Source organism: Topomyia yanbarensis, chromosome 3 (genome assembly GCF_030247195.1).
Source record: "Topomyia yanbarensis strain Yona2022 chromosome 3, ASM3024719v1, whole genome shotgun sequence".
Classification (NCBI taxonomy): domain Eukaryota; kingdom Metazoa; phylum Arthropoda; class Insecta; order Diptera; family Culicidae; genus Topomyia; species Topomyia yanbarensis.
The window spans coordinates 26,227,944-26,255,637 of NC_080672.1; the positions used below are offsets into that span (position 1 = coordinate 26,227,944).

Genomic DNA, 27,694 nt, shown 5'->3' on the forward strand with positions numbered 1-27,694 from the left:
GCTTGGTATTCTATCCGGACCGGAAGTTTTCTTTGATTTCAGGCGTCTACTTCTGGGCACAGCTCCTTGTGACAATATGACTTGCTAAGCCTTACCTCCCGTTTGAAAGCAACCCTAGCATCACGAAACGCTGCCTTACGCTCTTCTCTATGTGGCTCTGATATTGCTTTCTGAGACAAGCAGCGCATAGCGTAGCGTCTCGTTCCATTAGTAAGCTGGGCGCTGTCTGTTGCGTGGTTCCAGTTTTCGTGGCATTGTGGCGTCACAAATCGTCACAATCCTTCTTGTTAGATCAACCGCATCCACGTTCTCAGTCCCGCCGTTCGGCCGAAGTGCCTCAACGAAGAGCTGTAGCCTTTTGCCTTCCACTTTCACTTGCCGGTCATCCTTCTCTGTGCTGCGGCAGGGTTCCGTTGACCGATAAGGTAGCTAATGGTCTGGTAGTCGCTATGCGTAAACGTTTCGCATACTCTTCAATCCATGTTCACCGTCAATGAAGGACTGCAGAATGCTATCGGAATCAATCCATCGTACCTCCAACTTTCCTAGAGCTTCCTGCATGATATATTCTCTTGTGTTGGACAGTAGAGTCTCACTCCGCAGCCCAGACGTTGCAGGCTTTCGACCGTTTAACTGTTCGGTTGACTACTCCAGCATTAGGCTAAACTGCTCCACCATCCACCTTGGAGAAGAGTAACAACTGCACACGAAGACGTTGTTAATTTTGACGATCATGAAGTCCTCGTCGCCACCCAGTTACCGTTATCAGGGAGGACTTGGTACGGCTCTGCAATCAAAGCGACGTCACACATAGTTTCTGTCGTAGACAGTCACAACAGTTGCCTTCCGTTGTCGCAGTGATTCAGATTTATCTGGGTTATCTCCATTACCGTTGGCCTGCAGTGTCCCTCTTGCAGGCAGGGCATTTAAAGCCTCTCGTCCGCTCGAGTGTAAAGCATGCACTTCGGTCTCTGCGTGCAGTCTCCGTAACCGTAACTTTGCCTAACTGCAGCGCCTTATCAGCAGTGGTTACCGGTAAACGAATCATCTGAGTTCCTTCGCATCCCTTCTTTAACCGGACCGTCATGTGCACCTCGCCCAGAGTACACTGCTGCCTAAGTGCACCTCTCAGCTCGTCATCCGTCGTGATTTCATCAAGGTTCTTGCACACAATCACCATCTCCGGGTTTATAGCTTTTACTTCTGCCTTTTCACCTAGTTACTGTGGGAGGGAGGAAAACATACGACGTACAAATCGTATTCGCGTGGTACAGTTTGGACACAAATAGAAAAACACTGACGTTTGTGAAACGAAAAACCGAATTGATTTAATGCGTGTTAGTACTTTAAGTTACAATGATGGAATGATAAAACACTTGTTGTTTTCTCTTCGCTCACTAGCGGCGCGCACGACATCGGTGATTTCGCGAGGGGTATGACACCAAAATGATGAGGGATAGAGGTTGCTTTTTCATCACTCCTTCTCAATGATTAGCCCTCAGCTTCTAACCGATCAGCCCCAGCTGTCTCGCGAACTGGTTGTGCTTTACCGCTCCTAATGGCTTCGTGAGAATGTCCGCATTCATTTGGTCTGTAGGACAGTATCGCAATGCTATATCACCACGCTCACACAAATCTCGCACGAAATGATGTTTTGTCTCGATATGCTTTGATCTTTTGCTGATTTTCTCCGATTGAGCAAACGACAAACATGCTTGATTGTCCTCGTTCACTATCGTCGCACTCTTCTGATCTTCACCAAGACCTTAAGTAGTCGCAGCAACCAAATTATTTCTTGACAGGTCTCGGCTAAAGCGACGGTTTGCCCAGGACACAGCTGCTCCTGCATAGTAAATCACAAAACCAGTTGTAGATTTGCATGTTCCAACATCACCTGCCCAATCTGAATCGGAAAACGCGACTAACTCTCCGTTGTGATCCTCGCCAAGTTGCAATCTCCAATCTCTGGTGCCTTTCAGGTATCTGACTGCGCGTTTTGCAGCAGTCCAATCATTTTCCGATGGAGCGCTGAACTTCTTTCCAAGTAGGGCAGCACACGCTATGATATCAGGGCGAGCGCAAACCGCTGCGTACAGTAGCGCTCCCACAATCGACCGATATTTAGAACTGTCATCTAGTAGCTTGCTTTCAACCTCGTCCTTCAAGTATCCCTGATCCATTGGCGTTTTGGCCACTTTTGCCTCAATGAGCCCCGTTCTGGCCACTAACTTGTCGATGTAATTCGTTAGTCCAATGCTGTATACACCGTTTTCCTTCTGAACATCCAGACCTAAGAAGAACTTAACATCGCCTAGATATACGACCTCGAAGTGCTCTTTCAGCTGCTCGAAGACTCGAGAAATTGCTGCCTTGCTTTCACTCCCTACAAGGAAATAATCGACGTAGACGATAATGTACACCGTCGTACCATTTCTATCCGCCACAAATAAACAGGGATCAGCAGAGCTTGCTGTGAAACCCAGTTTCGATAGCACATCCGAGAGCTTCCGGTTCCAGCACCGGGCTGATTGTTTTAGCCCGTATATACTCCTCCTAAGGCGACCCACAAGGTCCTCCTTTCCCTGGACCACATATCCGGGAGGCTGGCGCATGAAGATTTCCTCGTCGATATCCCCATAGAGATACGCGGTACATACATCTAAATGTTGCAGTAGTAGGTTCTTCCTTCCAGCCAACGTCAATAATATTCGAAGAGTAGCATATTTAGTCACAGGAGCGAATACCTCATCATAATCTCCACCATAGAGCTGCGTGTACCCTTGTGCCACAATTCGCGCCTTGTGACGGATAACCTCATCTGCTTCGTTCCGTTTCACTTTGAATACCCATTTACTGCCGACGACACGTTTGCCCTCAGGAAGCTTCACCAACTCCCAGGTTCCGTTCTACTTATGCGACTGGAACTCACTGTCCATAGCAACCTTCCATGAATCTCGATCACCGCTGGATATTGCTTGCTTGTAGGTCGAAGGTTCCTCTATGGAGTGCGTGGCCACACCAACTACATATTCGGAAAATTTGACAGGAAGTTCACCGCGATTGGGACGACTGGAACGCCGGATACATCCGTGTTCTTCTTGCTGATCGTTTCCTTCATCCTCTTTTATCGTGAGGGGATCATCAATAATATCAACATTGATCGAGTCAAAAAAATCTTGTTCGCTTACATCGCTTCTTGCATCAGCATCCTCGGGGACCAGATTCATAGTTGGTTGATACACCGGGCTCGATTGAAAGGGCCTCGTGATCTCACTGCCCATAGAGTTATTACATAACTTCTCTTGAGACAATGTTTCTGACTTCCTCTGCTCCTGAGACGATCCGTTTCTTATCTCCAGAAATCTGGCATCACGACTGATCCGTTTCTGTGTCCACAAAACGGTAGGCCTTGCGATCTTCTGAGTATCCGATAAACGTCAATTTCGTAGCTTTGCTGTCAAATTTCCCTCTATTGACGCCTGGAATATGAACGTAGGCGTACACCTTCAAATGCCCTAGCTCTGGCTTACGTCCATACCACTTCTCGTACGGGGTTGTACTAACGGACCGCGATGGAAGCCTATTTTGCAAATAGGGTTAACACCGCCTCGCCTTAGTACCGCTTGTCCAAACTAGCGTCTATAAGCATCGTCGTTGCCATTTATTGAAGTGACCTATTTTTCCTTTCGGCTACACCGTTTTGTTGCGGAGTGTACGCTGTGGTATATTGTGCTTTTATACCCTGATTGGAGAAAAATGTTCGCAATTCCTCGTTGGCATATTCTCCTCCTCTATCGGATCGAATTATTCGCGGCTTTCGATCAAGCAAATTTTCTACAAAATGAACATATTCCTTGATCCGTTCTGTTACATCGGACTTCTTTTCCAACAAGTATACGACAGTGAAGCGGCTGTAGTCGTCTATCATAGTCATAAGGTATCTCTTTCCACCAGGCGTCGTTGTTCGCATAGGTCCGCAGAGATCAGTGTGAATTAAATCTAAAACCTGCAACGATTTTCTCTCCGCCGCCTTTGGGATTGGGTTTCGCGCCAACTTCTCCTTAAGACACGGCTCGCAAATTTCACGAATGCAACAGTCCGTAACATTCATCCCAACAGCCAATTTTTCATTCGAAATTCTCGTAATTACACTTGGATCCCGATGACCAAAACGTCGGTGCCGTTGGTGCTGACAATTGTGATTATGCGTCTTACCTTCAACCTTTTTAGATGCTTCTGCTATCTGCAGTTTGTACAGGCAGCCAGAACGCTCACCTATTAACGACACCTCTTCAGTTACGTCCCGAATTTCGCATCCATCGGCCTTAAAGACGGCTGTGTATCCCCTGGATGTTAATTTGTCCACCGAAATCAATCGGCTCGTCAACGATGGAACATACAGCACGTCTTTTAATTTCACGTCGACTACGTTACCATTTCCATTCACACTACACACTTGTCCATCTCCGGAGCCGGTCGTCTCAGCGACCTTTCCATCGGCCAACACAACATTCGGACCGATTTTCTTCGTGAACGATGAAAAAACTTTTGTCACTGGTCATATGACAACTGGCACCACTGTCTATGAACCATGACTCGCGCTGGTCTGAGCCAGCCAAAAAACACACCACCGCATTCTGTCTGCTTTACTTCAGGCTTCTTTTCTTTGTTACTTTTAATGGGCTGCGATAGTAAACGACAATTTCGCTGAAGGTGACCCGGCTTGCCACAGTTATAGCACAACCTTTTGGACATGAACGCACCTTGATTCACCGCACTTTTCATTGCTTTTGCATCGCTTCTTGTACCATTAGATCGTTCTTTTCTTAGCTCGAATTCATCAAGTAGCTTGAATTTCACCAATTCCATGATTAAATCCGCATCTGGACGACTCTCCAAGGCCGTCACCAGTCCACCGTATGAATCCGGCAAGCTCCGAAGGATCATCGCAATCCGAAGCGAATCTTGTAGCTCTTGTCCAGCAGTAGTAAGCCTGTCGAACAACTCTACCACCTGCTGGAGGCGTTTCTCCAAATCACCACCTTCACTCAGGTTTAAGTTACACATTTTCTTTAGAAGCGACACACGCGATGTTAGTCGTTTTCTCGTGATATTCACGTCATTTGCACCAGTAAGCCTTTGCAGTATCTGCATTCTTCACTAGGCTAAACTGATTCTCTTCGATGCAAAGTCCGATTGTAGCACGTGCCTTCCGATCGTCTTTCATCCACTGCACTGTAACCGGTTCTGGTTTTTCGTCTTCTATCACATACCAAAGCTCTTCCCTTGTAAATAGCATCTCGATTCTAAACTTCCAACTTTGGAAGTTTTGATTGTTCAATTTGGTAAATGAAAATTTTCCAGCGTCCGCCATTTTGTCCAAAGCCGTACACCTCGTGAGCAAAAAATGAAGAAAAACACTCGCGACGGCAACCGAACCACTTTTTCACTAGTTTTTTTTTAACGATCCGAAACGTTCCCTGGGCCCATAACCTATGGGAGGGAGGAAAACATACGACGTACAAATCGTATTCGCGTGGTACAGTTTGGACACAAATAGAAAAACACTGACGTTTGTGAAACGAAAAACCGAATTGATTTAATGCGTGTTAGTACTTCAAGTTACAATGATGGAATGATAAAACACTTGTTGTTTTCTCTTCGCTCACTAGCGGCGCGCACGACATCGGTGATTTCTCGAGGGGTATGACACCAAAATGATGAGGGATGCGCGTGCTGTCCGACTTTGCTACCGCTCAGTCGGACTTAAACCACAGATTAACAGACAGAACACTCAAAAACAGAGCTTCGCCTGCTTTAACGGTCATTTTAAATATATTTGTACTTTGGACTGTGGTCACATTTGAAATGATGTCGCATATGGGGGATAGACTACTAGTGAAAAATTGTTCCCAAACATGAGGGGTAACCCACCAGTCGGATCGATGTTTTTTGAGGGAATTCCCTGTTAGTCTGTGGTTTTCCTATGTATGGTTGTCTATGTTTACATAAGATTTATTTTAAAAAACAAAAAAATCGTTTTTACATATTACAACAAATTTTTTTTGAAATAATGCTATATTATGTATATTGGACCGAAAATTTATCGAATGGATTGGAAAATATAGCTTAATGACCCAATTTTCTAAACCGATTTTCGCAAACTTAATTTTCAATGAAAGATACAACGTTCTCATCGGCTGCTATCGAATATTATGTGGATCAGACTTCCAGTTCCTGAATTACAGCACGATGTTAATAATAAAAAAGCTGTATTGGCCTAGCAGTAGATGCGACATTTGTTTCAAAATAAACGAAGGCCAATAAGCTGTCAAACTTTAATCAAAGTATGCGGTGTCATCCGCACAGGGATTTCGGATAAACAACAACTATGGATGGATTTAGTAATCCGTCTGGAAAGCGGTACTTTTCGCTTCTCTCCAGGAAGGTTAACAATCATACTACAGTGTTTTTGGTTTTTTTGTTTGATTTTCATACTGACTGAGGCATTTATTTTACATACATCTTATCCGACTAGATTACACAATAAATAAATAATTATGTATATGATCAATCTTGTTTTTAGTATATTGGTATAATTATCTCTTAATGTTGATGCTTTAAGTTTATTTATATTTCATGTATTTTCGTGCCGATCAAGTCACGTTAGCTGCACGACGTAATAAATATCGCCTGTTCAACACTTTACACACTTGTTTGGAACGTTTGGTAACACAGTGTGCCAGTTTTGCGTGTACATTTATTCTTTTTGTTTTTGTTCTCGATTAATGTTTGTTTTGAATATGATCACATAAAGAAGGCAAAAATGTGTTTGTTTCAAATACGTTCGCGGTTTCTCTTTAATTGTTTGTTTAATTTTAATTAGTTGAAAATAATTTGCAGCGTGAAGATGAGGCAAGTCGTTTATTCTCTTCCGTCAGAGCTTGATGTTTTTTTAGAAATTATTGATAAAAATGATTTTCGACGGTGAATATTTATATATTGAAGTTTGCCAAACCATGTATCTTAGTTTTTAGAGTATTCTCAGAGTGAAATATTACTTTTCCTTTGTTTTTTGTGTTTGGATTGTGGAAAACTTAAACTTGTATACACTTGGATTTCGATTGTCTTAAAAGAGCTCTTTTTTGTGCAGTGCATTTTTAAATAGAGGCTTTGAAATTAACTGATAAATAACCTTGACCATGCAGGTATAATTGACATTCATAATTAAAATTAATTTCGTAGAGCTGGGCGATATTTGCACCATTCAGTCGCAGATATTTTATTGAGTTTGCCCCCTGCTTGAAAGTCAACAGATTTTTTTCTTCTCTGTATGGCCTGCACGATACTGAAGTATACATTTTTCATACGTGTAGGAACTCATGGCGTCAACGCAAAGCTTAAGATTGTTCATTTACTTAATCGTCTATTCTAAGTACTAGTTGAATTGTTTGGCATTGCTATTCTTATATCTGTTTGACATTCCGATCGGCGGAAGACTGCTCCGTGAACGACTTATACCTGACCGGATAACGGCAAAGCTTCTACTGTTATTCCTTGGATTTCACTTTCACATTTACGTAATTATATTTACAGAGATTTACAAATTGAATAGTCAAAATTAAGATGAGTGTTTAGGCAATCCTCACTGTTAGATGAATTTGTCGAGTAAATTTAATTGAAATATCCTTTCAAAAATAGTGTTTTATATTATGTTTCACATACTTTATCGCTATATTTATAAGTGCTTTCTATCAGTGTATAGCTAAGTGCATTCATTGACTTGTGTACTTTATTTTTGTTAGTGCATCACAACGGTTAGCTAAAGTGCGCTTTAATTTGTTTTTGTTTGATAACTTTATCTTGGTGCGTGGAGTTGAAGCTATATGCTTCCGGTGTGTGGATATTTTTGCTGCTCATGTCCGTCCAGTCTTTTTTCCGGAGGACAAGTGTCTGATGGAACTAAATTGTCGCCGGTAGGTTGTTTTATTCTGACTGTTTTCAATGCGATTCTAACTGGAAGAAACTGCATCCTACATGTTTTGAACTTTTTGCTCGTAAAACGTAAACCAATGTACAATGAATGTATTTTAAATAGTCAGTGGTAACAGACACCAATAAAACTGTCTAGTCTTTCTTCGATCATATCTCGATACAAACGACGCTGAATCTTTGAATAAAGGCTTGACATTTCAATCTTTTGTTTATCATTTATGTGTCAGTGTCATTCTAATGAGGCCATTGACAGTTCCCGTGTTCGATTGAAATGACACTGACAGATAAATTGTAAACAAAAGATTGAGTTGTCTATTTATAGAAGAGTGTTTTGTCTGTTAGTTTGAGCTTCTACACACGATTATTGGTTCAGTTCTGAAATATTGTGTTATGGTAAAACAATAGTCAAATCACATTCAGTTTTTTAGGTGCCAAAATAGCGGCCATCATTGTTCTGTTTGTAGTACGTCCACGATATCTATTATAGCAATGGTCTTTCGCGATATTTGCCATGTGAAATGCCACGTTCCCAATGTTGTTCGGAGATTAGTAGCTTCTGTATGTGGTAGTAACTGTCAAACTGACGTAAATAACTTATCAACGTGGAGTTGTTTGAACATAACAAAAAATACATATTAAATTGACTGTCGTTCTGCCGTTGTTTCAGCCAGACAATAATTTCGAAAAAAAATAATGTAACAAAAGAATCAATATGTTAGAAAAGTGCAATAGCAACAAACACGCATATGATCTGGTAAAGATTTTTATCACATTTTTTACAGTGCTTTACATTTTGTTGGTTTGATACATGTAACACACATATTTGTTAGTATCTCGGAAGTGCGAAATATCTTGTGAATTATTGTTACTGTTTCTAATCTACGGTAGATTCCTGGTTTTGTTTTCGTCGGCGAATCACAACAGTGCGTTGACATATCGGTTTGTATGGAAGTGCTTTTAGCAATGATTCGGTGTTTTCCATATTTGATCTATACGTACGCGTGTTTTTACATAGCCTATGATGGGAATATAATGTGAAATTGATTGCTGACATCTCTATGTTTTTCTCAGTCACCTTATTTTTTTATAAATTACAAATAAAACAAATTTAAACATTTTTTCTGTTCTGATTCCATTGACTTTAGTGCGTCAATTTTTTTCTGTTTCGAATAATGAAATGCTATTACGATAACTTTCCTCGCGAATGTCAGTCAAATGAATGAAATGGTTCAATGGCTTTCGGATAGTTTCTTTCGATGGCATGTGCTCTTATGTCAACCGAAGTTTTCATAGTGTTGGGTAACGATGCTGAATCCCACTGGATAAAGATTGGCCATCTCTATCAATTGTTCACCATTTATTTGTCAGTGTCAGAGTTAAAAATATTCAAATTCATTGAATGAAAATTGATCCAATTCAGCCGCATTCATTTTCAATATTCAGTGACGCAGCTGAAAACGTCAAACGAACAAATCGCCCATTCATCCATGCAGATTTTCATTCGTCTCCGATTATTACACGAAGCGACCGTGCAGCAGCGAATCAAACGCATCAAAGCAGGCCCTGGCACAATGTACGCGATGATGATTGTTGTTTCATATGCTTTACCGCCATTTGAAAACATTTTCCTAGTTAATTAGTGAAATGAATATATTCTACGACATTCAACTGAATGAATAACATGGAAAAGCGGACATGGAACCCGGTAGTGGATGTCTACCATCTGAATAGATTCGTAGCGCGGAGCCCAGAGCCCACCAACCGCGTGAGTGTAACTTTCCGAGCGAAGCAGCTGCCGAAAAAAAAAACGAAATTTCGAACCAGGAAGTAAATATTGGTTCGCAACCAACCGAGATGTTTACCGGAGTTGGCACTGGACTTAGAAAACATTCAAAAAGACGGATCGGGAACGATGGGAAACATGGAAGCGAAGCAAGCTGCAGAAACGAGTATGAGAGGAACATTGATGAACTTCTATACCGACCTCGTACAGAAGAATTTGCCCGCCGAATGGCAGGAAATCATTAAGGAAGTATCCAAACAACACTAAAAACTTAATACTACAATATTCTAAACATTTTCGTTTCAGAAATGGATGCGGTCAAACTTATTCAATTGAATATACAAAGTCTATATAAAAATAAAGATGAACTCCACAGATCGCTTTTGGGTAATGAATACTCGGCGGCTTTAATATCAGAAACTTGGACAAAAACTGAACTTGAACCGACTAGTAAATACAGCATAACAGGATACCACACATTTTTTTAAATCAAGAGACATGATTACGTAGGAGTAGAAATTTACTTAAAAATAGTCTTAGCTTCATAGAAATTAAATTTCTGCCGTTATCAAAATCAACACAAGTAGTTGGTGTAAAAATAGTAAAGCTGGATATGGTGATTGTTTCCATCTATATAGCACCGTCAATATAACTCAATGATCTTAAAAATGATTTAACACTAATATTTGAAAATTTAGTTTTTTGAAAAAGGTATCATTGGAGGCAATTTGAATGCACATGATTCAAAAGGAGATATAATAATGAACCAAATCAACAATAATAACGTACTAATTATCAATGATGGATCACAAACATTCATTCCAATGTAGTTTAACAAAAGATCTACCGCAATAGATGTAACTGTTTGTTTACTAGACTGCCCAGAAAAATAATGAATTTTTGAAAACACAATCGGCCCACACCTGATTCGATTCCTAGTCCCACCAGGAGTACTTGCACCAAATTTGAAGCAAATCGGACAAGTCTAGCTACCGGACCAACGTGCCTGAAGATTGCATGGGATTTTTCGACAATTTACATGGAGAAAACCTACTAACTCGCATTTTTGTCGCTAGGTTGCACTGCATGTATTGTATTATCACTGTAAGTGAAAATAAGAAAGATAATTCAATTGTCTACAACTTTTTCGAAGACTGCTAGTGAATCCGGCTTTGCTAAAAGAAGTTATTAAACTTTTAACGAAGTGATGTCTGAGTCAGTTGTGCATGGGGCCTAGCAGTGCATGGTTGTGTATCAGTACTCGATTCCCACGAACTATGATTTTTTGTGAAATAATCGATAGGTTTAACCCAATAGTATGTTCAGAAGAATTATAAAACATAATACGAGTTATGTTTTGGTTGGAAAATTTTAGTTCCAAATGTGACCGCATAGAGGGCGCCAACACTAACTTTTTCATAGAAGAGAGATAGAATATCACGATGTTCGGAAGAATTATTGCAAAATGCCTGTTCTACCACTTTGTAAAAGACACCTAATTTCTATCTCTTTCCGTTGAAAAGTTAGTGTTGGCGCCCTCTATGTGGTAAAATGTGGAACTAAAATGATCTAACCAAAAACATGGCCCGTATTATTTACTACAATTCTTCTGAATATACCATAGAGCTAAATCTTATGGTTATTTCACAAAAATGTTTAGTTCGCGCGAATAGAGTACTGGTACACAACCATGCACTGCTAGGCCCCATACAAAACTGACTCAAACATCACTTCACCAAAAGTTTAATAACTTCTTTTAACAAAGCCGAATTCACTAGCAGTCTTCGGCAAAGTTGTAGACAATTGAATTATCTTTCTTACTTTCACTTACAGTGATGATACGATACATACAATGCCACCTAGGGGCAAAAATGCGAGTTAGTGGGTTTTCTCCATGTAAATTGTCGAAAAATCCCATACAAACTTCAGGCACGTTGGTCCGGTAGCTAGACTTGTCCGATTTGCTTCAAATTTGGTGCAAGTACTCCTGGTGGGACTAGGAATCTAATCAGGGGTGGGCCGATAGGGGTCATTTTTTCCTGTCACTCTATTGTGCACCCTCTTTATACAACAATCTAGTTTGGAAAACATTAAATTACAGCATTGGAAGCCACCATGTAGTTATTGAAATATCCATATCGAATCAAAATACCACGAATAATAGACTAGAATGATATAGCAGATAGCCTTGCGAAAAGTGCAGTAGAGAAAACCACGGTCATATCCAATGTCATATTGTTAAAAGATGCATTCTTATACTTTAAAAACAAAATGAAACAAAAAACTAGGCAATTTAAGTAGATATGGTTTTTATTCATTCAATACTTAATTTGAATTAATTAACACACGCACACGCAAAGCGCTTGGATTTGTTTGACAGTTCGATTGCTTCATGGGTTCAGCCGCACCCCAGTAAAGTTCAGCCGGAAATTAACTGGAATTCTGGCTGGTTCCAATTCGCAATCCGGCTCCAGTGACACTACCGCCAGAGTTCCGAATTATTTCCGGTTGAGATTAATTGGGACTGGCCAAAACAACAGGGGTAGGATATTGCCAATCTTAACAAACCAAAACACTACGTTTTTTCTAAGATCATCCAATTAACCAACTTTTTAAAAATATTAATATGGGTCAGTTTACCCTGTTATTCAAAATTTATTTCAGAATTCATTATAGAGTTCTATGCAAACGATTTCACCCACACTACTGGGGGGTTTCTTTTCCTCCAGCTGTCAAATATAAAACTGTCAGCAAATTTAAACATTTGAATTAGTTCTCGTAAAATATTTATAATGGTGTTGAAATGCTCTATGTCGCTGTAAAACTTATTTGGGGGACGTACAATTCCGGTTGGTCATATTTCATTATGAAAATAATCCGACCAAAAAGTTATTTTCGATTTGTTTTCCTCCATCTATGACAGGTGGAGGAAACAAACCGTTGAACACACTAATATAGTTACAGATTGTCAAGTACTCTACACGCTTATCCTCAGCTACTCATTGCAACTAAAACACTTTTACTCAAAAATGAGTAAAATTTGTTTGATAGTTCAATATGATGTCTGATCGAAGTAGGTCATCTCCATCTGACATCGGTACTACATCATTCCGACTATACTCTCACCTACTTTTACTCATTTTTCTCGGTTTCTGTCAGAAACGCGTCAAATCTACTCATTTGTGAAAAACCGTACCTTGTCAAAAATGAGTAAAAGTAGTTGAGGCTATTCGGAATGATGTAGTACCGATGTCGGATGGAGATGACCTACTTCGATCAGACATCATATTGAACTTTCAAACAAATTTTACTCATTTTTGAGTAAAAGCGTTTTAGTTGCAATGAGTAGCTGAGGATAAGCGTGTATATGGATTCTACACAGTGTCAAAATAGGTGTCACTACATACACTTTATACACAGACTAGCGAAATGTCGAAAATTGCAGGCAAACGAACTGTCAAAAAGTGCAGCCAAACGAGTATGAGGGTATTGTGAGAGGAAGCCCATGCCAAAGGCGTTTACTTATATAAAGGCTCGCACCGAATGAAGCCAAATCTACCAATCGAACATGTCACCGGCTTTTACTTCTTTAGCTATACCCTCATGAGTGCTCGCAAGGGGAGTACTGTTATTGGCAGGAAAAATATTAGAATAGACGAATTTCGCGCCAACTCGAACCCTCTCAGATTTTAATAAAATTTCTGTACATGAGAACTTTGTCACAAAAAGCCACTTTGTTTTTCCAAAAATGACCTAGACTGTTTTGAAAAGGGCCAAACTTTTTTTACCAATTTTTTTCAAATCGCTATAATCTAAAAATCTATACCGTTTATTCAAAACTTACAAATGTAAACAAACTGAGTTTATAATGCCAAATAAAAGCTAAGCATTGACTCTTTATCGTCCACTAAATAATAGAGAAAAATGATAACTCTTTATATGTTAATTTAATCTTAAGTCAAAATGTCACATATAGTACACTAAAGCTTTGCTAATATTTTGTAGATGTGATGTTTTGCGTTGTGATGTTTCTCCAAGTCGACTGTAGTTAGTATGTTTTTTCCAATGCCAAACCTCATATCTACACTCTCGGTTGCAATACAGCACATGAAATATATCACAACTACAAGCCCGTCTCTCTAAACGTCACAGTAAACTGTGTCATCTACAAACGGTGTTGCCAAGACCACATATGTAAAAGAGCATAATAGCAACAGTGATCGGCAAAATGTAATAAAATAATAGTTATCAATTATCTCCCTATTATCTTCGCGAAAAACATGTAATATGCTTATACGATCCTGCAATGAGTAAATGCAGAGGTGATAGTAGAATTAATAGCCTTCTGTGTGCTTTAATTGTTAAATAAATTTGAAAATTGCAAGGAAATTTTTGCACGCGATTTTCTCCGTTTGACGTTTCTGTTAGATATGATGTAAAGAAAAAATGCTCTAGAAATGACAAATCCTACAAAAAACTGTTTTAGGAGTGATTTTCACAAAATTAGTCAAATCTTTTAATAAAAATATTGAAAAATTTCTTCATTGACTTCTACATTGAAAAAAATCGATTTTAAAAATTTAAAGTCGATTTACAAAAAAAAAACCATTTTTGATTTGGATGAAATTTTGTTCCAAGATAGGTTATTATGTTCCCTACCTACCGTCAAAATTTTAAGTTGGGCACTTTCAAGGAAAAAAAAAATTATTTGAAAAAAACTTTTCCTTGTCCAAACTGATTTTTTTTCTTCAGTGTATTTTTATCGAAAACTAAACCAATGAAAGTCATAATGATCTCAGAATCCAATAAAGCTCAGTTTGTGAGAAGATATTGTCTAATTTAGCAACTAAGTATATTTTTAATAAGGGGTTACAAACTTTTTCATTTTTCATAAAATCGAATTTTTTTTATTGCTTTATCTGAAAGTACAACTCTTCGAGAATATTTTTTCCAAATTTTTATAGTGTTTCTATTCGTGGTTCACGACTGCTGATAATCTGAAACAGCGTCAACCATACGGCAATACATTTTAATACACCAACCATACATCTAACAACCAGAGTGTATGTAAGGAGAGTGAAGACAACTGTCATGATTATCCGTCAGTGATATTCCAAACGAACAAACGACCTGTCAAAATACATGAATTTGACTCGTTTGGAATGACACTGACAAATAATAATTGTTCCAATTTTGACAGTGTCGTCACTCTCCTTATATGCACTCAGCTAACAACGATTGACGAGCTATAACCACATCATCAATGTGTCAAGCTAGAATCAACTGTAACAAGCCATCCAATCAAAGCAAGCTACGATGCCATTAAAATCAGCATTTCCCGCCACAGTGGGTCGAGATTGATGGGCTAAACTGTAGCAGGCTGCAGTCGAAAAATCAAAACGAAGGCGTTTCTGCCCCTGCAGCTATACAATTCGTCGTTAAAGTCAACAAATTCGCGGCACAGTTCATGAATAACAGGAAGGAACAAATAAAAAACCTAGAGAGCAAAAATTGTTGGACTGCGGGGTGCGGCGAAAGCCATGCAAAGAATCCACTCAGACCGGGGGGTTCTCCCCAAGTAACCAATAAGCATTATAACGTAGCCTAATATCTGCTTTAGATCCACATATAAAGCTGTCCTTAAAAGCTGTGAAGCCCTAAATACTTATATAATGCTGATATTATGCCAGAAAAGGCGAAATATAGTGCTATTACTGTGCAGAGATTGACAGCTCTTTTCTGCAGTACTAATGCTATTATATAGCAAAAGCGTACAAATGTCAAATTTGGAAGCCTTATATTGGCACTACTAATGCTATTAAAAAGCTTCAGTTGTCATTGTTCGCCATGGTTTTAAAACCATTTCTTATGTTTCCTTTCGGTATGATGAGCAAAAAGGAAAAATTTTAAAATAAAATATTCTGTTTAAAACCGTAATTGTCTCTCTTCTAATGCATTGTAATGAATATCTTTAATGGGTTTTCGTTCTCACATGATATGAATGTTGAAAATTACCTTTAGTAAGTCTCGAACTGAGGTACCTTGCCTCGTCCTTCACGGTAGGTGCGCTGCGTTTGCTTCCTGGACTATATTGCATATGTTCGATTGAAATGAAATATGCCGAATATAATCTTCAAGGAGAGTTGCATAACAAATAAACCCACAGCATTACAATAGCATTATATCAGCTTTTTATTTGCTCTATAATGGCATTAAATGCACTTGTAAAGCTTACATGCTTTAAAGATCCTTGAAGCATGTACGCGTTATATCAGCTTTATATACGCATATAGAGCAAGCTATAATGCTATATGTCGGCTGTGCAGTTATGCATTATTGATGCTAATATAAAGCTTTATTGCGTTGTTAATGCTGTAATGGAGTTTCAATGCAACATTAGTGCAAATGTATAGCCAATATAATGCAATGACTTAATGCTTATGGTTACTTGGGTCGTGACGAGCGTAAATGATTTATGAGCTATCGCGTTGTATTCTTTTATGTTGGGCCATTCTTTCGCGATACCTACTCAAGTCTCGAGCCTTCTTGACAGCCGCCAAACGTTAGGACCTTTGAAGATTGCTGTTCCCATTCGGCTCGAACGAAGCTGTGTGGTGGTATCATTGGGAGGGATGTCACATTGAAAGCTGTGTTTCAGTCAAATCTAGAGAAAATTTTCAATAGGACGTAAGTAACATTGAGAGTCTCTCTTTGTTTACTTTCTCTTTCGTTTATTACAACGTCAATACAACACTTTGCACTAATTTTCCAGCACATATCGAAAGCTGACGGTTTTTACTAGAATATTATGCAAAGAGCAGAGTAGTAAATGCTGAAATCTTGAGCGTTTTTTCAAAACGTCATATCTGCAATGAGTTACTCTCTTTGTTTATTTTCTCTTCTGTTAATAATTCGGTCACTTTAACATTTATCCCTCAGCTCTTTGCATAATATGCTAGCAAAAACCACCGTCTTTCGATCTGTACTGTAAAATAAGTGAAAAGTGTTATAGTGACGCCGTAAAAATCGAAAGAGAAAGTATAAACAGAGAGTAACTCATTGCAGATATGACGTTTTGAAAAAACGCTCAAGAAATAATCTTTTTACTGTCTGCGATGCCTAGAATAGAAACAGAATCTGAATATCATAAAAAATATTTAAAAAAGCTGTGACATTATCGAGAAATTTGTGAATGATGTCACCCTGATCACTTGGAATGCACGACTCCAGTGCTGTTCCCTGGAGCCTACAAACCCGTCAATTGATATCCATTCTCTACTCTTATTTTTCAACTATTAAAACGATCAAAACATTAGCATCGATACCATTTCCAAAAGGAAGCAAGATTGCATTCACTTGACAGCGCATCTGGTCGATGACAACGACGGCAGAAAGTCAGCTCGATAAAATCACTCATTCAAACGAAACAGCCTTGTTTTACTTTGAATTGACTTTCTTCATTGTGTCAAAACTCATAAGCAATGAAATTTATTTTACAGAAGATTGATTGAAAACTCTGCAGGTGAGCTGTGGTTGTACGGTAGATCGAAGCAACCATTTTGTTGTGTCAAACCGGTTAGCACAAGGCTAGAGAAAATTTTCAATAGGACGTAAGTAACATTGAGAGCCTCTCTTTGTTTACTTTCTCTTTCGTTTATTACGACGTCACTACAACACTTTGCACTAATTTTCCAGTACATATCGAAAGCCGACGGTTTTTACTAGAATATTATGCAAAGAGTAGAGTAGTAAATGTTGAAATGGCCGAGTAATGAACAGAAGAGAAAGACCCCAAAGAGAATCTGTCATTGTTACTTATGTCCTACTGTAAATTTTCTCTAGAAGGGTCCAAGTTGTATTTCTCGCGTACTTTTTGAAATGGACGTATGTGCAAAAGAGAGCCTCTCTTTGTTTACTTTCTCTTCCGATTATCACGGCATTACCATTAATCTTTCCAATAATGATCCAGTACATATTGGAAGAGCATGGTTTTGACTAGTATATTATGCAAAGAGTTAAGCAGCAAACGCAAATGCGACCGAGTTATTAGCGGAAGAGAAAGTAAACAAAGAGAGGCTCTCATTTGCACATAGGACCTTTTCAATAAATTTGCTTGATTTAAATTAAACATTTTATAGGGCTATGTCGAAAATGGCCTACCTCTTCCGTTCAAACTTTAAATTATACCATAATAAAATAATATTTACTCAGAAGTTCATAAAGTGAAATCTTTCAACATCAAATTTTGTTCATTCGTCCTAGATTGAAAAATGTGGCTTCCACGTAAAGAACGGCCTAGACACGACGACGATGATGATCATGATGATGACGATGATGATGATGATGATGATGCGAATGCTGACGATGCTGATACGGTTCCGGCTCTGGCCCGGACAGGAAAACCATTCACGCTAATAACTTCGGGGAACGAGTGGTCGGAGCGTATTTTGTTTTCTTCCTGCACGCACCGACGCCTTCCCGGAAAGATGCTTTTCAATTTGAAACCATCCCAGATCGGGCTACCCACCGCCTACCACCCCATCACGCCTGGAGAGTGGAGGAGGAATAAGGATGGATTGTAGGGTAGACGAGCCCTTATTCATCTCATTAGTCAGGTTGTCACACTATTTCGCTGATAACTCGGCTTACAGTGATTGGATTACGCTTATATATGTATTAACATCTTTGCTTCCTTCCTAAGAAACAGTTCCATAAAAGATCTAGTTTGGAAAATGTAAAATATTCGCGTTTGAGCGAAGTGAAAAGTTGAGTACGACGCACCTTTATTCATCCTACCATATGAGCTAATGCGTTGAATAGAGATAGCAGACACTGCTCTAACTAATGTGTTCAAATGGGTAAGATGAATAGAGGTGCTAAGATGAATTAGGGCACAGTAACCCTATGTAGGGAAATTCAGATGCTTATCTAGCGCTCCAAAGTCATCGCATGTTGAAGATTGTGATGTATCAGATCGGTTGCCTGATATTCGTCGTTACTTTCGTTAGTGCTTTCCGAGAACCGTTTTAAGTATCGAGTTATCCATTGGGGAAATCGACGCAACAGGTGGAGAAAAGGAGAGAGAGACACACACAGACAGCTATATATTATTGAAAACGGTAAAGAGAAAATGATACTTGTCTTGTCTGGACAAACTTGTTACGAATTATGATGCCTGAAGAAGCATTTTCATATTGTTTGATCTTTGATATGGTTCGTTCAAATTTCATAACGTAGAATGTCGCATCAACCAATCCAAATATTATGTTCATTTGAATTTCCACGGTCACCCATAATGGAAAATTTTCAAGAATGTTACCCAAATTGAAGCCGCTTTAGCTTGATATCACTTCATCCATAATTCTAGGAAAGACGAAGCATAGCTCGGCTGTAGCTTTCCACCAGCGTTGCATACCCGGAACGAAGACAATGATCTCGAGAAACGGTCCCCATCACCAGGACAGCGCCACCGGAGATGCAAGCTGTTTTGAAATTCTCTTCTTAATGATTCGGTCAGTTGGCAGATTCTTATTGACAGATGTCGGTCGCTCGATTCATAATCGCCTAGTGGGACAGGCTGATGATTTGATGATGGTGGAGACTAACATTTCTACTACGGAGGCTAAATATCTGAAGCTATACAAAGTGGGCCGGTCCGACCGTCAGCTTTTACAATCGGGTTGGTTTTTTTACGGTAAAATTATGTTTATATTGCAGTGGGCTTGGATTCATTGCCATGGAATAATGAGGAGATAAAAAAAAATTTGGTAATAGGTATCGGCACAGCAGATTGAAAATGATTGAATGTAGGGTTACTGTGCCCTAATTCATCTTAGCACCTCTATTCATCCTACCCATTTGAACACATTAGTTAGAGCAGTATCTGCTCTCTCTATTCAATGCATTGGCTCAAATGGCAGGACGAATAAGGGTGCGTTGTACTCGACTTTTCGCTTTGCTCAAACGGGAGTATTTTACATTTTCCAGGAGAGATTTTTTATTGTACTGTTTCTTAGGAACGAAACAAAGATGTTGATATCGATTTAAGAGCATTCCAATCACTGAAAGCCGAGTTATCCGCGAAATAGTGTGCTATCCCGACTAATGAGATGAATAAGGGCTCGTCTACCCTAGTAGATACATTCTGCGGGTTTGTTCAATAAAATAAATATTTTTGCGTTCTATTATTTTGATGTCACAATTACTTTTTATGATACAGTTTTTGTACTAGGGTTACTGAATTGGCTTAGAGCAAATTAAGGACACATTAAATAAAATGTTAAAGCATGTAGCACTTCTTATTCGGCTATTTTAATAATTTTGTAGCAACTACGCTATGCCCGCCCCATTTGGAAAGTTCTAACAGCGATTTGCTTGGAAAATACACATGTTTCTGTGGAAAAAGTTTCGTCTCCTCAGTAAAATTTGTGCTAGATAGAGGACGAGAACAATGAGATGTGTGTGTAATGTTCTAAATATGAAACGTGTGTGCCAATAGGTCCGTTAGCCTAGGTACCTACAAATCGCCAAAAGCATGTTGACATGAGAATTACCAGCCCAACGCACACACAGTGTGCGGAACTTAATCCAAACCCACCGTACCGACTTCATTTTCAATCATCGAGTGTACACGACTCAAACTACACCATAGCATTACTATACACCGGATTCTGTTTTTACACGCACTTTTTTTTGCACGGTTTTGCAAAATAACACGATTTTTATGTATAAAATACCTATTTCGATATTCCAGTTTAATGATTTGATCATCCCGTGAAGAAAAAACCGTGCAAAAAAGATGGGTGGGTAATGTCGGAGACATAACCGGAGAGAAGTAGAATACACTTTAGGATGTTAATGCGAATGCTACAATTTTGACTATATTCTGATAGGTTATATTAAAACCAGCCATTTCGTTATTTCTAATAGAAATGCCGAAATATCGGTACACGTACATCGAAACCTAAAATATTCCAACATATTTATTCTCATATGGTAACCCTGCAAAGAGCATTAAATGAGAGTGAATCAATTAATTTGGCAACAGTACACTGAAAAAAATCCAAACGTTAATTCTATTTGCTTCAAACCGCTTAAAATTCATATGAAGAAGAAATGCTATTGTTATCACGCGCACACATACCTTCCATGTGTCAACTGTATAAACTATGTATGCAGACACATAAGTTATATGTGCATATTGTTATAGAATGGGGTTTTATGTGCCTAATAGCTATGAAATGTGAATGTAAGATTAATATTTCTTGTAAATACACACATTAGGTTTATGTGTTAGCAAATAGTGTCTATATGCCTCCGTTAATTGCAAAAATCTATGTGTAAAATCAATAGGCATAACGTTTACTTTTTTTTGAGTGTAGAGAATCGTTTATACTTGTACCTTTATTTCGCTATTTCCATTAGAAATACCGAAATAACTTATTTTAATAAAACCTTTCAGAAATTAGTAAAAATTGCAGCATTCGTATTAACAACTTAAAACGTATGCTACTTCATTTCGGTAAAGTCGTTGACATTACCTACCCATCTTTCTAATCTAAAACAGAACAATTGTTTTGAAAACCTAATAATTGCATAACCTAAGACGATTTAAAGCTACACTTTTGTGAAATCTCAACAGAAAACCAAATTACGTGTTAATCCAACGAGCTTTCTGCACAGACTAACAGACATAACACTATGAAGAAATTCCTGTAAAAAATATCGTTCTTCCAATTTTGCCAGTACACTAACTCCACCTATAACACACAGTCCCAACCACTCAGATGCTAGCGGTGCATCCCTCGTATAAAGCAAAATTTTTACTAGTGGGTTCTCCCCCGCTCAACTGCATATCAGCTTTCTGTCAAAATCTGAACAAAAGCAACTCATGAGAAAAGTGTAAACAAACTTCTTCGATGCAGATTCTGGTTCCAGCGTCGATTGAGCCCAATTGCGTTCTGTACAATGGTAAATATAAATTATTATTTTTTCCAGAAAACCAACCACCACTGCCATCGTCTTCCTTCCATCTAAAACAGATACACTTCACGGATTTATTGAGGAATGCAAGGAGCTTACCAGCGGATGCATGCAGAATGAAGAGTAGAACAGTCTCATTCTGTATTACAACAATTTTCCAAACAAATGATAGGATTCGACTATCGCTTAATATGCAGAATATGGTACGCCACCGTGAAGTGAAGACAATTTCGTCCCCCGGCGTAATACAAAAATTAGCCAGGCATAGCATAAACAAACATTTGTGGAATGATGTTATGCATCCGAATTTGCAGTGCATGTGCAATATGTGTGAAGGATGGAATAAACGGACATAAACTGTTGTAATTGTTTTTTTTTTAAATTGATGCGAATTTTTATTTTTTCATTTTATAATGAATGAAGGAATGTACGTTTTTGGATCAACTGCTAAATATCTAACTTTTCAGGAAGGTTCATTCTTTTTGCCTTACGGTTACGTTTACCATATCCAACTTTTTTCTTCGAAGCAGTGTGTCTTTGTGCTCTAAGCTCTTTCAAGTAACCGGATATAAGAGTGTTAAAAATTTTATCCACGGTAGTTTTGAAACAAGAGGGACAAACAAATGCTTCGAACCTGTCATACTCAACGTGTTCAGATAATCTTGCTCTGACGTATTTGCGATTCTGGTACAAATATTTAGAGAACCGTTGCCTGTATGCAGTGAAAGCAAGCAGTCCAATATCAAACAATATGGTTCCTGGATAATATTTAGCATTCTTCAATAAGCAGAATGTATAAGACATGTTGGAATTCTTTACTGCCTCTGTACGACTGAAAAGCAGTTGTTTTCTACAACGATTGTGATGAAGTTTTGACACTGATGCACCTAAAATATACATTAGTGCATTTATTTCCTTAGAGGTGTATTTACTCTGATCAACCGGTGCAAGTGGTTTAAATCTATACGTGAACCGTTCAGAATTTTCGTAAACTCCATCATTGGAGAAGTCATTATCCTCAAGAATAGGTAATGCATTATCGTTCTCACAATTGGTACCCTCAGTCAATTTTGCATTCGCAGCTATTGCAGCGTACTTATACGCTGTACCGAACTGGTATGCAGTTGGTATATCATTATGTCCACATCTCCTACGAATTTCAGAAAAATTGTTTTCTTGGGGATCTTGGTTAAGATGATTTGTGCATAAATGCTCACAATCGAAGTTATTTTGTAGATAACTCCAAAGCCAACGCAGAGCATATATATTGTTAATAAGACGACTCACGAAGGCTGGCTTGCGTTGTCGCATTAAAAGCGTTCTGGCTTCATATTTGGCCTTGAAGCGAGAAATTATAATTGTAGATCATTTATGCTTATTTTATTGTTTCATTAATACCTTAACTAAATCAAAACAGCTTTGAGGTATAAAGTATAATTTGTGCAAGGTTTCTTCTCCATCCTTTAGGAAGTCCCAATGAAATGACTCACTCCTGATTGCTGTTCGATAGGGCTATAAGAAAACATGATAAAAAAACAAGTGCATGAACTACAAGCTACTGTAACTGTATACCTTTGAAATCGTTTCTTGGGAGCTCCTAGAATTAAAAACATCAAATAAGGTATCAAAGAATTCGGCGTAATTTGCGGTTCCTTCTGCGCTTTTAGGCATTTCTCCTGATTTGACGTAATATAGCAAACTTTTAGATACTGAGGCACTCAATGTACGCGCTGCTTGGGCCACATTCATTGATGTAAATGGTTTTTGGTAAACATAGCGTTCTATTAGTTTCGGAGCCAATCTTGGTACTGAAGAATTATCAATATGGTACAGCTTTCTTATATCTTCGAAGCTAGCAATCTTCCCATCAAATACCGCGTTTTGTTTATATAAATTATTTCTAGCATTTTTCATGAGATGGGGACTATCATAGAGTAAGGCGAGAATAGTGTTATCGACTGGTATCAACGGGATTTTTTCCGTAGCACCAGCTTCTCTGGCCATTTTTACGTTCGTTGAGCATTGGTCCATTATTAACGCTACTGGTTCCAAGCCTCGTTGCTTCAAGGATTTAACCGCTTGTGTAACTATTTGTAGTTGCGCTTCACTACCAAGAGTATGATGAGCTAGGACGTAGCCGATGGCCTGAAATTAAATCTGTCTGTGTCTAAACAATTTAAAAATGAAAATATTTGCAGATAACTCCTTTCATTTTGATTTTTAAGGTACTATATTGTAGATGAAGGTACCATGTTTATGTAGCACTGATATTAAAGCCGGTTGCCAACGTGCTACCAGCGCATAATGTAAACGCTGCAAGCGCCAAGCTGTTTGTACCAGCAGCTGACATGCATTTATATTATACTGAAATCGTGCTAGTACCAGCATATTGGCAAACTAACTGCAATACATTACGGTAAATAATAGCTAGTTAGAGCTTTTGAATAGAGAAACTGTTCAGCTGTAGCTAGAATTAGGCAAATAACGAGTTAGGACGATATCGAATTAATGAAATGTAACCTGCTTGAAACGACGATGTTCATTTGAACGTTTTCCAACTTTCTTATTCCTGTCCCACCGTTTAGGATCCAGTGTACTAACGCCAGATATCATTACAGCAACTGCCTCGGTCGCCAAATTTTTTGGATTGTTTTTTTCCAGTCTCTTCAGTTTACCATCACATGGGAAACCCATAAAAGTATCGGTGCGAGCGTTATATGTTAGTTCGGCTTTAATTGACATCCCATCAATGGCAATGACAACTGCCTTTTCCTGCTTTGAAAAATTTCTTGTTTTTTTCTTCAATTTATCTAGAATTTTGTAGTTGATTCCTGGTGTTAGCTGGATATCTGCGTTCCATCTACGTAACGTCATTTTATGAGGTAGGGTCAGTACATCTGACTGCTGAATCGATCTGTATGCTGATGGCCCCGCAAGATATGTACCCATAGCAAATTTTTTAGTTTCCTTGTTGAACCTACGACCTTGTGGCTTTTGCACTGCATTGATTAGAGAATTGTGTAACACTTTATTAGATTTCAGCAGGTCAGCTAGTCATTTAGACTCAATGCCAGATTGTCTTTCGAGTCGCAAGGCTTTTCTTAATGCAGTGATCTTCTTCTTAGAAATATTCGACTGCACTCTCCAATTATTTTTGCGTTTCGCTGCTTTCAACTTTAATTTAAGTGTTAAATTTTCCGCTTCATAACGTCTTTTTTCGTCCTTTTCTGCTTCGTACATATGTTTATAGCTTGTTTCATTGTTATTGTTGTCATCATATGAATCTAAATCGGCATACTCTACGAATTCTAAGTTGTTCAAAATTTCAGGAAAAGCTGTTGAAATTTCTTTGTTTTCAGTACCTGATTGTTGGTTGAATTATATTGAATTATATTCTCCCAATTAATGTTCTATAGCTAAACTATGATCATATTTCCTTAGGAGGCGCGTTCACCCCATTCGGTGGTTTAATTTACATTAACTCTGAAATGTTTTATATTTAGGGTCCTAAAAGATCGATTTTAAGGGAATCATTCAAATTAACTGTTTTGTATGTGGGGTCCTGAAAAGGACTATTTGTGGGATACACAAACACGCGTGCTATGGAATGAAAAATATTAAACTAGCTAAGGGCTTTTGGTTTAACAAAAATAACATGCAGAATGGAACAATTAGTCAGCTGCAAAAAAAGGTTTGACATCTCTTCCAGCTGCACGTTACTTACATCAGATAAATATTTCGAAATGAAAAGAAACAACCTTTCTCTTCAGCATCTAATATGAAATACTGATAACTTGAAACGTGACATCGGCTTTTATCACTTTCGCACTGATGATGGAAGGACTGCCTTCATGCAGAATAACGAAAAAAAAAAAATTGCGGATTCTTTTTGGTACGGCTTTCGCTAGCTGGCAGTGTTGCCACATCCTCCAATTTTCTGAAACATTGCAGAATTTTGGATTTTGTTTCCGAAAGACTATTTTTAATAAATCACAGGTTATCGCTAATTTCAACCTGGAAATGTACTTTAAGTAGCTGCACATTTTTGTATTGTTTCGGAAGGATAAATTTAAACAAATAACAGATTGTTGCAAATTTCAGATTGTCAATATACGCGCAAGCAACAAATAACGAATATAAACTGCGCAATTGGATTATCGCTATCAATGATTGGAAATATTCCAATTTGTTCTTTATTGTTTGTTATTGTTATAGCCCTTAAAAGGGCTTTTAATTTATGGAACAATTAGCTTAAACTGAGGTTTGCCAACTCTTCCAGCCGCGCGTTTTTTACATCGGTTCACCCCCAGCGGTAGCAGTGACCAAATGCAGCACTCATCGCAGCGCATTGTCAACATGCATGACTGCTACTGCTGTTCTTTACGGCCCGACGTTTGACGGGAGAATGAAGTCGCTCGAGAACAGGGTTGCCACTATTTTTCAAAGAAAATCTGGCAGTTCAATTAAAAATATCTGGCAAAATCTGACACTTGACAGCGACCTCATAGTCATCGAATTTTGGCATATATTTTAGTTTTCGTAGAATGTGCATCAATCGATTTTTGTAAAATTTGGGACATTATTACCCAAATTTCCAAAATGTGTATGTAGCCGCTTCCAAAACTTAAAAATCTGGCAGAATGAGAGATTTGTCTTTTTGTCTGGAAGCTGCCAAAACCTCTGGTTGTGCCAGATAAATCTGGCATAATGGCATCCCTGCTCGAGAAATGATATTCTTTAAATAGTCGATGATGACGTCGTTCATAGAAGCGTAGTGTGCTGGGTGCTCAAATCGGTCGCACGAGACGCTATAGGCACGATGTTACTTGTCTGGCAAAAGAGCAACAACTGATTCAAACAGGCACGCGGCACATTTATTTATAACTTTTCGTGTTCGTTTGAATTACTAACCTGCTCCCTATTGAGGGGATAGATTGACTGATGTATGGGAGTTTTCACGTTTTTCAGATCTGTTCATTTTTGCTTGTTTTTCAATAGTGTGATATTGACATACAAAAATTGTCACGTCATTTCATGACTAGAATCATCAGCGCCTGGCGGCAATCATGGTATCTGTTACCTACCATCGAAGAATGTGAGCTGACATGAAACGCAGCAGCTGCTACGCTTACAACGTCAGAACACAAACTAACGAAATTTTCTTGTGTTCTCTTTTTTTACCCGTCACAGTTCTTTCGATGAAAAAGAGGCAGTCCCAGCAACGCTTGCTGTTTGAGCGAATTGTACCAACCAACCATGGATCAGATAATTACTACTTTCATAAAATCCATTATTTCCGCAATTTTTAGTAATTGTACATACTACCGAATTGGATACAAAATTGTTGTACATATTTCCAATCAGATATCGTAATAATCTTATTTTTTCATTCAGTACAAAGGCAGATATTCACGTTTGAAAAATCGGGTAAAATTCTGGCAGAAAATTTTGAAGCGGGACCCCTATATTGAAACGTTAAAAGTATTCTTCAAAAAATTCGTGCTATTTCGAGAAACCGTGCAAAAAAAAAAATTTAATAGGCATTTAGTAACGGCAGCTGAAAATAAATGGCATTGGATATTTGCAATGCAAATGGGGATGATCTGCCAATGTGTAAAAATCGCGTATTTTTCAATTTTAGGAAATGAGTTGTTATTCAAAATTCAAGTTATGGTAGTTGAAAATCAATAATGTTGGGCAATGGTTTTTATAGGATTTTAGATATCATCAAATAATATTCCGGTTCATATATCACATCGCATTGACAATGGAGTAATTGGTATATGGCCAAGTTTCTCCGGGTAGTGCCACTACACAAAGTATATTAATTTTGCTTGTTCAGTATGATAAGCTAGAAACTGATAGCGGAGATTTTAATATGCAGGGATACGCAATACGTATTGTTTGGTCTGAGTAGATAACGACTGATGTTTC

The 27,694-nt window shown here is 38.4% G+C and overlaps 1 protein-coding gene across 1 annotated transcript; it reads right to left on the bottom strand.

Annotated features, from left to right (window-relative positions):
* Nucleotides 1-1,766: 1,766 nt before the first annotated feature.
* Nucleotides 1,767-3,227, bottom strand: LOC131686845 (uncharacterized). The gene is made up of 2 exons (XM_058970839.1): nt 2,930-3,227; nt 1,767-2,383 (listed from the first exon to the last, which is right to left on the bottom strand). Exons 1-2 carry the CDS (start codon nt 3,225-3,227, stop codon nt 1,767-1,769), a joined length of 915 nt encoding a protein of 304 aa, XP_058826822.1.
* Between the last annotated feature and the right edge of the window lie 24,467 nt (nt 3,228-27,694).